This window comes from Megascapheus bottae, chromosome 29 (genome assembly GCF_031878675.1).
Source record: "Megascapheus bottae isolate mThoBot1 chromosome 29, mThoBot2.hap1, whole genome shotgun sequence".
Taxonomy (NCBI): domain Eukaryota; kingdom Metazoa; phylum Chordata; class Mammalia; order Rodentia; family Geomyidae; genus Megascapheus; species Megascapheus bottae.
In genome coordinates this window covers 9,934,250-9,949,825 of record NC_143537.1, presented here as the reverse complement: position 1 = coordinate 9,949,825, position 15,576 = coordinate 9,934,250, and the positions used below count along the sequence as shown (strand labels likewise).

The 15,576-nt window shown below is 40.2% G+C and overlaps 1 protein-coding gene and 1 long non-coding RNA gene across 3 annotated transcripts in view; both read left to right on the top strand.

Annotated features, from left to right (window-relative positions):
• LOC150044694 (ral guanine nucleotide dissociation stimulator-like) overlaps window positions 1-15,088 on the top strand; it is a 65,648-nt gene extending 50,560 nt beyond the window's left edge. The window contains exons 3-6 of one of the 2 annotated variants that reach the window (XM_090321012.1): window positions 9,812-10,015; window positions 13,996-14,043; window positions 14,483-14,709; window positions 14,999-15,088. In XM_090321012.1, coding sequence (XP_090177138.1) covers window positions 9,812-10,015; window positions 13,996-14,043; window positions 14,483-14,709; window positions 14,999-15,042 — 523 coding nt within the window. In that variant the 3' untranslated portion in view covers window positions 15,043-15,088. Of the gene's footprint in view, window positions 1-9,811; window positions 10,016-13,246; window positions 13,441-13,995; window positions 14,044-14,482; window positions 14,718-14,998 lie in introns of those variants that run through there. The other variant, XM_090321013.1, reaches the window with a different exon arrangement.
• LOC150044695 (uncharacterized) lies at window positions 219-9,166 on the top strand. Its single transcript, XR_016533073.1, has 3 exons — window positions 219-1,505; window positions 1,989-2,067; window positions 9,091-9,166. It is a non-coding gene; the product is annotated as an uncharacterized LOC150044695 (long non-coding RNA).
• Window positions 15,089-15,576: the final 488 nt, after the last annotated feature.

Here is a 15,576-nt window from a genome sequence, read left to right as displayed (position 1 = left end):
GATTAATATCTAGTTTCTAAATTCCATGACACCAAATTCACTGGACCTCCTTGGAAATAAATATGCTCCAATATCTCACGAAATTATAATTTGGTCCTCACTTTCTGTACTAAAATATTTTCTCCAGTATTTACTACAAGATTTATCTTTACCAATCCTTTGAGTGTACCTTTATCACAGTTTCACTGGAGATATGTCTCATGGACTTTCCTACCTTAACTGGCCCGGAATCATGATCCTCACATCTCAGGCTTCTAAGCAGCTAGGATTACAGGCAACTGTAATCATCCCTTTCAGAAAAATGAAAATGGCAGCAGGATGGTTAAACTGAGAGCTTCAATTCTTTTCTGAGCCTTAAAGATTTTCAAATAGTCAAAATGACACACTGACATGTGGGAAACTGAATCTTCCGCATGACGCAATTCTTTAGAAGATTATCTAGGATAGCTGACACTTTCGTTCACTGGAAGCACTCCACTGATTAAGCCATACCACCAGCCTCTTGGCTTAATTTGAATAGTGGGCACTTACAGGCAACTCCCTGCTGAATGTATACTCTATCTGTAAACAAGCAGCTCTAACTTTAGACATCTTTTCTAGGTCTGAATAAAGCTTTGATAAATTTCGATATTCTTGTCTTAATCATACATATCAGGCTCTCAATGCTGAAAAAGGAGGGGACGGGGTCCTTGCCTTCTCCTGGAAAGGATCAGAAACTAACACAAAATCCAGATGCCCTTGGTAATCTCATATTGTTACAGTATCTTCCTTTTTTATCTGATATATTGTATATGTGTTCATTTGTTTATTTGAAATAGGAAAGGGAATGGGGGAAGGAAATGGGGACAAAACATGAGAAAGGGTAGCAATGTTTGTGAAGTAATGCACCTTCTATCTGGTGAATATAATGTAACCCTTCTATTAATTACAATAAAAATACATTTTTTAAAAAGCCCGATGCTCAGGATACAGGTCTAACCAAGGTTAAACCCTGGCAGGAACTTTCCTGACAGGCAAGTAAAGAACCAATGTTATATATTGTTGGCACAAGATATAGATTCTATCACAAATGAAAATTGGCACCATTGTGCCCTGGAGAACAACTCCAGATTTAAATGGTCTGATCTTTGTTTTCAGTGGCAAAGTAGCACTTCTTTGTATCTGGACTTTCTACCCTAATTTCCCCATTGGGAATTTTGGGTTATTTTATGGGAGAGATGCTACTTTTGTTTCTAATTTGCATTGAATCTGAACTTATAAAGGAAATGCTAGTTTGCAAGGATTCCAAAAAGTTAGCTAATCTCTATAATCTATGAAACATGAAGATTTAAATGTGATTCAGGTGACACAATCCTACACATTTTGTTTTTAGGTCTAGAGAATGATAGCCCTTCATCTCTACCTGAATATTTCTCTCACTTTATGGAGAAGCAGTCTTCACCAGTTAGGGGATACCAGGTTATAGAATGGATCTCATTACTGTGGCATTGAAGCCTGCAAGCAACGTATCCTTTCTTAGTGATATCAATCATAACCACTTGGAGCTTAAAAAAAACATTAGGATTATTATTGAAAAATGAAGTAAAAACTTGGCCCCAGGAATTTGCACAGGGACATCTCAAAGTAGGCAAGGTATATTTAGCGTAGGAAAGAAGAGGTTAAGAAACAGTTCTGTCTTTACCTTTTAACCACGAGAGGGGGTGGGGAAGGGAGAGGGAGAGGGAGAGGCCAAGAGATTAATCTTTGGTCTCACGTAGTCGGAACATTACTATTTGGCTTCTATTAGGTTAAGCATTTATAGTATCACGAGTGTTAGGCATTTATGGTACAGGTTAAAAATTTTTAAATTCAGCATTGACAAATGAAAAATAAATATAGATTTGTTTTGAAACATACAATAACATTATACTGATGTCCTTGAGTGAAGAATTTCATAGTATCTGGGAATGAAATGAAAGTGGTTTTGTTATTGGCTTAACAGAAATAAGAGCCAGCATCTCTTTAGCGAGCATAGGAGAATTTTCTGCCTACTTGTTTACCTCATCATGAAGATTTAGCAACCATTGGGTAGGTACTATGCCATCTACATTACCAATTCCTTTTTGTTTAAGAGTATTTTTCATTTGCAATTACTACTAATATTTCTCACAGATACATATAGGCATTCAAAATCTAGGTGCTTTATGATATCCAGGTCCTTTCCAAAATGCAGTACCTTCCTTGTTCACTTGTTTCTCACTTTCTGCCAGGGGTAGGAATGTCTGGCTCTGGGACATACGACACCCTCAAAATCATTTCTTTAACCCCACAAAGACAACTGGAAATTCAACAAATCTGGGAACTTTTTCAAAGCTCCCAGTTGGGAGAATGAGGTTATAAATATTCAATTGTCCTTTGGCAGAAAAAAAAATATTTTCCCCATCTCTGCTTAGATTTACAATAACATTATCGCCTGGAGTTGTCAGTTGACACACTTTTATTTCTAGTTCCATGTATTCATTCCATCTAGATTAAGAAACGGATATGGCAGTGAGGTTCGTCTCTTACCAATGTGGTTTCACATTTATGAGGGTGTGTGTGTGTCCATGTGTATGTGCTGTGTCTGCTAGAACTGGACTTGAATTCAGGGCCTGGACACTGTTCCTGAACTTCAAGGCTGGCACTCTAATATTGGAGGTACAGCTTTCCTGTCAGGTTTTTGTGGTTGTTGTTTTGATCAGTAGTGGGATTTGAACCCCTGGCCTAGGCTCTACCCTTGAGCTTTTCTGCTCAAGCCTAGTGCTCTACCACTTGAGCCACAGGGCCTCTTCCAGTTTTTTGATGGTTCACTGGAGATAAAGAGTCTCATGGACTTTCGTGCCTGGGCTGGGTTTGAGTTAGGATTCTCATATCTCAACTTCTCAGTAGCTAACATTACATGTCTGAGCCCCAAGCACCATGCTTCCACTTTCATATTTTTCATGATGATTGATTGGAGATAAGAATCTCAAGGACTTTTCTGTCCAGGATGGCTTCAAACTGCAATATTCAGATCTCATCCTTCTAAGTATCTAGAATTATAGATGTGAGCCACTCGCACCTAGTAACTCATCATCTTCAAAATTTTCTATAGAGTACTACAGCTTTGCTTAAGTTTGTAATTAGGAAAAGTAACAGCTCTTCTACTAAGGAAACTTCCATGCACTAGGACAGATTGATCTCTAATTAGAGGAATTGTTGGATGTATAAGAAACATTCTTTTTGTTTCATTTTGTTTTTAGAACAGGATGAGGAAACATTTTTTTCTGCCAAGGGTCATTTAGATAATTGCAACATCATTCATGAGCCATGGAAAATGATCCGAACAAACAGGACACAAGCAGCTGGCAATAAACCTACAGGTCTGCGTTGTATCAAATGATGTGGCATATCTTATATGACCTATTGGTCCATAATTTCCTACTCCTGCCTTCGTCAAAATGAAAGCATGTTCCACCACTTCATAGTTGTGCCAGTATTGTATTAATGTCAGGAGTGGAGGAAAATTGTAACAAACCTAAGAACCATGAAACCAACACTTTGGTAGCTGGGCACCAATGCCTCAGACCTGTAATCCATGCTACTCAGAAAGGTGAAGATCACAGATCAAAGCCAGATAGAGGAAGAAAATTGGTGAGCCTTTTACTCTAACCACCTAAAAAGCCATAGATAGGACTGGGACACAAGCGACAGAATGGCCTTTGCACGTAGTGTTTGGTTAACCATGCTGATGTCCTCCAGTCATCTTAGCTATTCAGAACAAAGAGAGAGAAGGACAGGGACATCAGTCTAGCCCAGGGAAAGTGAGAGAAACTATGTGAAAAACAAAGTGAAAGCAAAGACTAGGGAATGGATCAAGCAGTAGAACACTTGTATAGTAAATCTAAGGCTCTATAGTCAATGGCTACAACTAAAAAGTGAGAGAAATGTCCAGTTACAACCCTTCAGTCATGAACACTATTTACGAAAGTTTATCATAAAATGGTAGACACACATGACCAACTATAAATTTACAAATAACATTTTAATGACTTCTTTTAAAATGTTAAAGTAACACTTCCTCAGCATAGTGAAAAAAACATCACCGAGTTTTTCTCATTTGTAAATATAAATTCATTATTTAGGCGAGGAAAATGAATTGTTTTGTAGCTGCCATTTACTTGAAATAATTTCTTTGCCAGTCCAGGTCTTGAACTCAGGCCTGAGCACTGTCCTTAGGCTTTCTCGAGGATAGAGCACTATCACTTGAGAGATAGCACCACTTCCAGCTTTTTCAATGTACCTGATACTGAAGAATTGAACCCAGGCTTTTGTGCATGCTAGGCAAGCGCTGTACACCTAGGCCAAACTGTTGGCTCTTTAATATAATCTTCACACAGCTTCAAAAATTGTTGGAAAAATTCATGATCACAAATATCACTGATTTATGTTTTTGAAAAATATTTTTATTGTTTCAACTATGCACACACTCTGTTACAATGTGGAATACATTTCTGCTTATTTAAAATTAACATTTTATTATGTCTACAACTGATAATTCTTAATGAATGTTAATGAATAAAAATATATGCTGCTAAGCGAGAACCCTGTGTTAAGTGACCACTGGGCCCAACTCAGAAATCATCACTGGGCATGCCATCACTGTGACAGACAGTGATTTAGAAGCACTACCCCCGACATAATAACTAGGAAACTTGTGATGGAATGATATTAAAACCTAAAGCTCAGAGCAGCAACAATGCATCCATGCTTGGCTTCAAGTTTGCCTTATCAATGAATAAAACGCCTAGAGAATTTTCTATTTTAACAATTTAAGATACATGCATATTTATCTAAGCTTCTGATTTAGCTGTAGTAAGCATTGTAAGGAAGAATTGTGCATGGAATACATTGATAACAGATTACTTTGTAAAACTTTACACTGGTATTGCCTGTGGATATAGATTTTATAGTGAAATGGACCCTCAAAAAATGTATCCATAAGCTTTCCAAGTGTACTCAATCACAGGCACCTTGACCTATTGTTTACGACCACACACCAACCACCAACAAAATGACATAGCTGCTTTGGGGGAAAAACAGATGATCAGAGGTTTTTCTTTACCACAGTTATGCTCAGCATAAACTCATTTCTTTTTTTCCACCAGGAAACTTGCATCGAGATGGATTTCTGAACAGAAGCATTTATTTATTTATTTACTTACTTACTTACTTTTGGCTGCATTTTGTAGTTTGAACTTATTGCCTGGGCGCTGTCCCTAAGCTATTTGCTCAAAACTAACACTCTAGGATTTGAGTGATTAATTGGAAGTAAATGTCTGGCAGGAAATTTTCTGTAGAGGCTGGCTTTGAGCCAGGACCCTCAGATTGAAGCCACTGATTAGCCAAGACTACAGGTGTGAGACCTTGGTGTCCCCTGGGTATTTTTTGTTATTGATGGATTGATTGATTGATTCTTGGCCATGGCTTGAACTCTGGGCCTAGGCAGAATCCAGAAGTTGTTGCTTTCTTTCTTTTTTTTTTAACCCCTTACAAACAAGCTGCTTGGATGTACAATTAGAGGTAAAACTCAACTTCTGGATCTTCTTTTGGGGGAGAGTTGCTTTTACTTATGTCTTGGACTCAAGTCCTGGTGGCTCTTCCAGATGATTTTCCGATTATGGTTATTTTTAATTTCAAGGTTTTCAGGTTCTACGATTGAATCCTTCTGCTTTTCTCTTTTTCTCTTCCTTTTATTTTTTTATTAAAAAAAATTTGCCAGTCCTGGTGCTTGCACTCTTGGAAAGTTACACTGTCTTTGGTTACTGCTCTGGCATTTGAGCCAGAGCACCACTTCTGCCTTTTCTGTGAAAGTGATACCGGGGAATCAAACTCGGGGCTTGTTGCATGCTAGGCAAGCGCTCTACCACTAGACGACATTCCTGGCCTCCTTTTTCTTTTCTATCCTTTCTTTCCTTTCTGTCTTTTTTTCCTTCTTTCCTTCCTTCCTTCCTTCTTTTCTTCCTTTTTCTGGTGGTTAATAGAAGAGTTCCATGGTAGCCAATGTTACTACGTAGTATCAAAAAATCTGAGGATTTGAATTTTGGGCCCAATCACTGTCCATGAGTATTTTTTTTCTGTCAAACAAAGCAAGATGTACAGTAAGGGGCAAAAATTCAACTTCTAATTATTACTATATTTTAATTTGAGTGCTTGTACTTAGGGCTTGAACTCAAGGCCTGGTAATTCTCACAGTTGATTTTTCCTAAGTTATTATTTATAATTATATTCTATTATTATTATTTTAATTCAAGGCTAGCATGCTCAACTACTTGAGCCACAACTCAATTTCTATCTTTTATGGTTGTTACTAGAAGAGTCCCATGACAAACCAAGAGCACTACATAGTATCCTCAAATCTGAAAACTGCAGTTCAAAGCTAGCCTAGGCAGGAAAGTGCATGACATTCTTATCTCCAGTTACCACTGAGAGGCCACTAACAACGATTACAGGCATGAGCCACTGGTATCCAAAAAGACTCTTTTTCTTTTTCGTTCCTGTGCTAGGGCTAGATTTCAGAGCCTGATCACTGTCCAAGACTTTTTTTTTTCTTCAAAGCAGCAGGTACTATAATCAAAGCCTAATCTGGATTCACTATTATTTTTTTAAATTTAGGGATCCCTGGCTCTACTACTTAAGCCACAGCTCAGCTTCTGCTTTTTTATTATTTTCATGGAGCACAGGAAATAACAGAAAGGCACTACTACACAAAGGCTTGACATCTGAGGATCACAGTTGGAAGACAGCCTGGGCAGGAAAGTCCATGAGAATCTTTTCTTCAATTAACCACCAAGACACAGGAAGAAGTAGAGTTCTAGTCATGAACAAAACAGCAAGTTCAAGCCCGCAGGTACCACTCACTAAAACAGGTCTCATGGACTTTTCTTCCCAGGCTGGTTTTCAACCTCAAACCTTAGATTTCAGCAATTTTAGCAGGTAGGATTATAGGTGTGAGCCATGAATTAAATTTCGTTAATTAACTCCTCTCTTCTGCTTTCTTTAAAAAGAAAAAAAATTCTTAACATTTGGAAGCTCTATCACACAGGCCACGGGTCATCCACTGGCTTTGAGTCTGGTTCTTGTGCAAGGTTTTGAACTCTGGGCTTGGTCACGGTTCATGAGTTGCTTACTTTAATTTTTTTTCTTAAAGCTAGCATGGAGTAGAATTAAGGGCAAAACTTGATTTTTCACATTTTTTTTCTTTTAAATTCAAGGGAGATAAGAGTGCCATGGGAACACAAGGGCCCTACTCAGAGCCTTAAAAATCTGAAGATCAAGGTTCTAAGCCACCCTGGCCAAGGAGAGTCCATGAGAATTATCTCCAGTCAACCACCAAGAGGTGGAAAATACTAGGGCCCTGCTCCTGAACAAACAACCAACTTTTAAGCCCATCGCTGGCAGGCACACACTAAAACAACTTTCAGGGGCTTTCCATCCTAGGCTAACTTCAAACCACGATCCTCTGATACCAGTGCCTGCTCAAGCAGGACACAGGCATAAACCATATTTTCCAAAGTTTGTGTTGTCTCTTTGATATCTTCCTATCTTCTCATTCCTTTTTATTTGTTTTGTGTTTCATTTTTTTAGGTCCTCTAGTTTGTTGTTATAGATAGACACTCTTCCTGAGGTCTTTTGCTTTGCATTGCTTTTTTTTCTATCAACGTTAGCATGCTTCACACTTGGGACCACAGCTCAACTCAGGCTTTCTGGCTTCCTTCCTCACTCCCTTCCTCCCTCCCTCCTTCCCTGCATTTTCCAAGTTATGAAAGACTCACCTTCCAAATTCAGGCCCAGACTCCAGGAGGAAGAAGCTCAAGTATCCCTCTTGATATCAGGAGGAAACCATGCTTCTTCCTCAGAAGTAGCTGCCAAATGGTCAGTTTTCTCTTCCACTCCAGCTTCTTTTAACTCAGCCTCTCCTGCCTCACCTTCTACTTAGAATTGGATTATGCCTCCAGTCCTAAGATCCACACACCTCCGACTAGTTGAGTTGAAATGGGATTATGGAGCACTGTCTTTCAATGACCAAGAATGCCCAAGCTAAACCTGTTTCCATTCTCTAGTGATTGAGTATATGTTCTGCATTGCGTATTGGAAATTTTAACCAAAGGGACAAGTTGTAACTGGACCCCAGTAATGACATTCTTGATCTCAGAAAAGAAGGAACTTGAAGATGGGGGATCTTTCAGATCCCTGAAAGATTTCTCCTCCTCCTCCCCCTCCTCCTCCTCCTCCTCTTCTTCCTCCTCTTTCTTCTTCTTCTTCTTCTTCCTCTTCCTCTTCTTCTTCTTCCTCTTCTTCTTCTTCCCCTTCTTCTTCTTCTTCTTCTTCTTCTTCTTCTTCTTCTTCTTCTTCTTCTTCTTCTTCTTCTTCTCCTTTTTCAATGAGTCATGGGGCTTAGACTCTTTGCCTGGGCCAAGTGTATCACCAACTTTCCTGACTGGAAAGACTTTAACCTTAATCCTCTGATCTCCCCTTCCTAAGTAGTTAGAATTTCCAGGCATGAAACACCGCCCCCTAGAAGAATGGTTGGCAAACTGGGAAGCCTTGCAAATTGACATGTTTACAAATTAAGTTTTATTGAAACATGGACAAAGCCATGTTATTACATCCTATCTACTGTTGCTTTGCCACCAAGTACTTGTGACCATGCTGTGCGGTCACTCTACGACATTTAGTGTCTAGCTTTGTAAGGGAAGCTCAATGGTCCCTATTCCAGAACACATGGGCTCATTTCCAACAGAGTCCAAATTCCAGCAAGTTCAAGGTTTTGTATTCTAATTGAAATCAAACTTAAAATTTTCCCAGCTGAGACTCAGATCTTGAGCCTCCGCTCTTGCTTGTAAGAAGGTGACAAAGGATGTTGGTATCGGATCACCCAATATATACGGCATATCATGGGTCTGGACCAGGCCTTCAGTAACTATGTGTGTGTTCATCCATCCATCCATCCATCCATCCATCCATCCATCATCCAACGGATCCATCCTTGTTGCCGAATCCATCCTTGTTGCCGACTGGCCTGGTCTACAGTTTGGATATACCATCACTTGGAGCTGGTCTCTGCCCTTCCAGCTGGAGCTAAGCTGAATGTGAAATTCGATCTGACCACTGTGGTCTGTTCCAACCACAAGATGCATCCTTACCTTGAGATAAGTAGCTGAGAATCCCCAGAAGTACAACCTCTAAACTTACAGCTACTAGTTCCGGTTGCATGCTAGAATAAGCTGGAAAGTTTGAGAAATTATAGGATCCTATTTTGAATCTACTGAATTAATTCATTGGGTATTGTATACTTACATGTATGTTTTAAGAAGCTAAACTTGTGGTTCCCCTTTTTCCCCCCCACCATCCTTATACTGGGACTCTAACTAGGTTATCTGATGGTTGTTGCTTTATTATCTGTGCAATGCTTCCAACCCCATGCTTCTGATGTGTGAACTAGGAAGTACATTTCTATCAAAACATGTAGATTGCCATACACTTTGGTAGATTTATGGCCAAATGGGAATAGGAATCTTACCCTTTGCATTTCCAATTTAGGAATAGCATAATTGTGTTGCCACCTTAGCTCTCAATGCTTCAATGAGAAAATGATGTAGACATTCTAATTAAACAAACTTAATAACTCCTAGTTCTCAAATGGTGTATTATGAACCATTAGTAACTTCAAGTACCAAGTGTCACTTGCTAGGGACTTCATGTATTAGCTGACAGTGTCTCAAGTGCTCACTAAATTTCTTTTAAATTCTAGGAGTGATGATTTTGAAATCTCCCTTTCTGAAAAGAAGAGGAAGGGCAGACACCCAGCTATTAAAGAGCAGCTTTTGGTGATATTCTATTGGCCCAGCAATCAACAAACACAGCTGGTATCCAGTTGTTTGGTTACGTTTTGTTGGGCCTGCTGTTTGTCCATGGAGAGTCCCAGGCTTCTCTTTGTAGACACAGAAGTTGGAAAGTAAGTGCCAAGTGTGATATTGTCAGGAGCTGTTTACCTTTCTGGTATTCTGAGATGGTATTTTACTTAATAACCAGTATGTGCTTGAACTTACCCTGCTTTGCCTTCAGCTTCCTAAGTGATGAAATTACAGGCTTGCCTAGCTATCTACCATGGGCCATTTGAAATAGAAAACTTGTGCCAGTTCTACTAATACAAATGTGAAAAGACCAAATGACTTAGAGCCTGGTTGCTCTAAGTCACAGTGCCATTATCAGTTTACTGGTGGTTTATTAGAGATAATAGTCTCATGGAATGTCTTGCCCAGACTATCTTTGAACCTTGATCATGAGACCTCAGATTCCTGAGTTGCTAGGATTACAGCACCAATAGCTGAAGAGTCCTTTTCAGTATCTTTTGTTCATTTGTGGAATTTCAGACAGGTGTAAGTTTTATTTCTGGGTCTTCTAATCTGTCCCATTGACCTTGGGGTCTGTTTTTATTCCAATACCAACCTGTTTGTGTTACTATGGCTCTGCAGCACAATGCATTATTTCCATGTGTACTCTGAAAGAGGGATCACTTGACAGTGATGCCTGTCAAGTGTATGGCAGCATGTCCAGTTGCATACACACCACTCAGAAACAGCGACTAGCCATTATCTGAGATTGTACTATTTCCCGTTTATTTTATTATCCTAAAATTAAATGCTTAAAGACTCATAAGGTCCTTCAGAGAGTACTTCAGAAGAAGTGTCATTATGAGAGGTGACAGTTCCACCTCTCACGAATGTAACTTCTCCAGATTTTTCAAGGGCAAAGATGTCAAGTAGAAGAGAGATAATTCACAGTCATTAGTGTAGGTTAATGTGTGTGCCTGTGTCTGAGAGTTTAATAGAAAAACAAGTATAAAAATGTATAAGGATAAAAAAAGTTTTTCAGTACATATATAAAGGAAATGCATTTACTGAGTTACAGGATAGCTGTGTATCTTTCTTTTTTTTTCTTTTTTTTTTTTTTTGCCAGTCCTGGGCTTGAGCTCAGGGCATGAACCCTGCCCTTGGACTTTCTCAAGGCCAGAGCTCTACCACTTGAGCTTCAGCACCACTTCCAGCTTTTTTCTATGTATGTGGTACCGAGGAATTGAACTCGGGTCTTCGTGAGTGCTAGACAAGCACTCTACCACTAGGCCAAACTCCCGGCCAATAGCTGTGTATCTTAACCTAAGTGCCAGCAGAAAAGAGCTCAAAACATAAATGGAAAGTGGAAATCACAGAAAATGAAAATGAATTTTATTATCATAATTATAGTTACTAGATTTTTTAAGAATGTTCCGGTATATAATATTGCCTCCCCAGACCCAATAGTCTACACTGCCTCTAATTACTAGAATTAAAGACTACACCTAAAAAATATTTCTGATAGCTTGAGCATCCTAAGTAAACACTGTTTATAAAGTCCATAGTGACATAGTAGTGGACAGTGTAGAACAAATCCAGTATTTTATTTACTAAACACTAGCTTGCCTAGAGCAACTTACAGACCTATGATGTGAACTTGCCATGCCTTTGGCAGATAATATTTTACTTTTGTGTGTGTGTATCATGGAACTTGTCTCTGAGCTCTTCAGCGCAAGGCTACCTACCTACCCTTTGAGCCATAGTGTACCTTCTGTTTTCTAGTAGTTAATTGGAGATAAGGGTCTCACGGATTTTAGTACAAGGGCTAGCTTTGAACCATGATCCTCAGACTTTAGCCATGTAGACATGTAGACATGTAGACATGAGCCTCTGCTCCTGGGCCTAGTTTAATTTTATAACCATGTTTTCATATATGTATATGTGTGTGTGTGTATATATATATGTATATATGTGTATGTGTGTGTATATATATATATATATATATATATATATATATATATACGGCACATATTCTCTAAATGTTTTTCCTGAAGGTGATTTCTCTACAACTTTCATCAAAGATCTAATTTTTACTTTGTGTAAATAATTGGAGTAAAGAGTCTCATGAACTTTTCTGCTTGGTCTGGCTCAAAACTCTGACCCCCAAAATCTTAGCCTAGTGAGTAACTTGGATCAGAGGGATGAGGCTCCAGTACCCAGTGTGTATATGTAGCCGGGTGTTCAATCCATCTTGGGGTATAAATTCAAGGTTTCCCATTTGCAAAGCAAATGCTCAACCACTGGATCCATTCCTTGCTTTGAGATAGGGTCTCCCTTCTTACCCAGAAAAGCCTTTACTGTTCTCCTGCCAGTTCTATTTCTGGTGTAGCCAACAGACCACCCCACCATGCCCAGCATTTTCTCCAGAAAATGGGATCTCACAAACTATATTTTCCTACACAGGGCCAGAGGCGTGATATTCTAATATCATATGGTCCTGTGTACATAGGAGAACATATAACACAGTATCAAATACTTTATTTTCCATTATCTAGATGATACCACAAAGGGGCATCAAGGGAAACCTAAGAAGTAGGTTATAAAAACTTAACAGTGTCTTCCGTTCTAATGTCAGCAAAGAGTACAGAAAGTCCATGACAATGTAAGACAGACAAAATGATTTGTGCAGCATGAGAGGAATGATAAGGAAGGTATTGATCTGACCTAGGAATGGCTCCTAGAAACAGAGTCCTTGACAGTACCTAGGCCCAGGGCAGGAATTCAGGATTCAAAAGATAAGGTGTGATTTTTACTTTGTCTACTTTGTCTATGTGTACACATTGTGCAGTGGGAAGGGGGATTTATCTTCAGGTAGGTCTTATGTGAGAAGCAGATTAGGTCATTGGGCCCTGAGCAGTGACCCTACCTCCTTCACAATGGAATGGAACACGGAACCCTGGTAGCCAGGAAGTATAACTGACAGTCTGGTCAAGCCTGCTCACTTGGCCTGTGACTCTGGAAGGAGAAGGATGTTCTCGTGCTGTGGGAGAATGTCGGGAGACGACTCGGGTCTCAGGAAATCAGGGTATGGGTGTCTCTTTCAAGCCTGGAGAGGTTGGAGCCGTGCCTGGCCACCAGTTCAACACCTCAGTATATTTTCCACCAAGAAATCAATGGAAACACAAGGCAACTCAGGTGAGGTATAGTCAAGAAACCTTCTTCTGGTGTGATTTTCAGTGCCAATAATGATAGAATATTTTCTGTGTGGTTTTCAATCTACTCTGTCATAGTTACTCAGTTTGAAATATGCTCCCATTTCCACTTTTAAAAGATAATTGTCATTACACCCTTAGAGAGACAGTGACTCAGGTGGGACTGTGAACGTGCCCTGTAACGTGTGGAGCCCGGAGGCAGGCCTGCTGGAGATGCTGGTGATGAACCTGGTCCCTGCACACCAGAAAGGCGATCTTTTCTTTCTTCGAAACTTTCTACACAATTATAGACTCTGTGGGACAATGGAGCAAGTGCTGACTATTTTGTTTAGAAAGTGAGTGTTCCTTCTTCAAGCTCAGGGGTACTCAGTCTATCCTGGCTGAGATTTGGAAATTAAATTAAATATCAGGAATATATTTGGCTTACTCATTTACAGGTAGAGGAAGCATTTTTTAAAGTTTTACATTTTTTGATTTATTGTGGGGGGATGCTGATCCAGTGCCTTGAATTGAGAACCTGAATTTTTTCCCTGAGTTTGGTGGTCAAAGTCAGCACTCCATTACGTGAGCTACACCTCCATTTTTGGCAGCTTGCTGGTTACTAAAGATAACAGTCGCTTGGAAATTTCCTTCAACGCTAGTGTTGAACTCTGTTCCTCAGAGCTCAACCTCCCAAATAGCTAGGATTACAGGCATGAGCCACTGTCACCAGGCAGAGCATTTATATTGGACACATTATTGCAACCTCTTCAGTTTTTCAGAGAAAGCATAGATATATCTCATATGCCTTCTTGTTTTGTATTCTCAGCTGTGACTTAGCCAACCCCATAGGTGTCCTCTTAGTTCTGAAAAAAAGAAGCATAGAGTGACTTCCTCCTTTCCCTCATCAGGTACAAATCACTCCGGCCGAACTGTGAGGAAGATGAGAAAGTGAAGGAGTAAGTGAGCTTTGGGGCCAAGGGAATGGCTGTCTTTGAAACTGGGCATCTTGGGGCTTCTGATTCCAAGTGGAAATTCCTCATTTGCGCACCACTTGTGATTTCCAGCGCGGGGGGTGAGGCCTGGGACTTGAGTGGATGGCAGAGTACAACGTTGTGGGTGTGCTTCTGGTCTCAGGGTTCTGTGTAGAAAGTCTAGAATTAATGATAAAATAGCCTATCTCAATGAGAATTTTGAAGACTTGGACTCCAGCGCTTCTACAAGTGTGGGGTGAAGATCACCCTGCTTGTTGCAGGAGTGTCTATTTCTTTCACAAGTTACATGTCTGCAACTAGATGAACAGCTTCTGCATAGGAGTCCTGCCAGAAAGAGGCTATGGGGGGAGGTTCACGATAGAGAGGGTGGCTGCTCACTGTCCTGTCACCAATCTGCCCACAGCACCCTATGTTCCATCTTCACGATATGGATGGACTTTTCTCCTGATGATTTCTATGATCGCAAGAACCGAGACGTCCTAAACGAACTCATGTTCTACGTGATGCTCAACATGCCCTCCTCGGACCTGCTCCTGCGTTTACACATTCTCCTTGACCAGCTGGAAGAACCTGTGACCTGTCAGACCAAGAGCAAGGCGGGGGAGTCCTTGTGTAGGCGCCTGAGAGCTTGTGAGTGAGGATGGAACCTGGGTCCCTCCTAGGACTGGTCCTCCCAGGGTGACTGGCCATGGGTCCTTGTTACTACCAGTTTGGCACAATGACCTTTTACGGATATTTTCTTGCAGGTAATGTATGTTCTTGTGTAGAGGGTAACCGGGCAGAGCCACTCATTAAATACACCCTACTTTCTATCAATGTTCAGTCCAAATTCACATTCTACAGCTTAGTGCATTAGATCCTCATGGCATTGTGTCACCCTGAACTTCTCTAAAAATCATGTATTTATTTCCATTTTCAGATTTGGGGCTTCAGAATGCAGTCACCCCAGAACTCATGACATAGAAGCCACCAGTGGTGTCCATGATAGTGACAGATGGAGATCTGGAGCCATCATTATTGAAATTGTGGATGGTCTGTGGTTTTCTCATTTGTAGAAAGACCAAGTTCAATTTTGAACGGTATGAACATCCAGCTCGCTCTTAACCCCAAATGCGGCAGATCTACCTAGAGATACTTCTGAAGAAGAACAAGCAGACATTCTTTTATTGACTTCAACACCACGTAGAGCTGCTCAAAGTAGTCCAAATTAGCAAAGCTCTCAGCAGGATAAAGCAATGCCTATGGGGTTAATGAAAAATTTCTTCATGCTTAAGTTTAGTAAACTCAATAGGTGAGAGTCAGGAAGAACACCTTGTCTTACATAAGGTGGTAGATACCCCTGTGGACCCCGATATAGGCTTTCTGTCTGCAGGCAACTTTGAGCAAAATCCAGTGTTAGAGTCTGCCCCCTCCTGCCGCTCCTCCCCCAAAAACTCCCCACCCCCCAGCAAATATTTATTTTTGGTAATGATTATCTGCTGTCTAATGTTTATACCA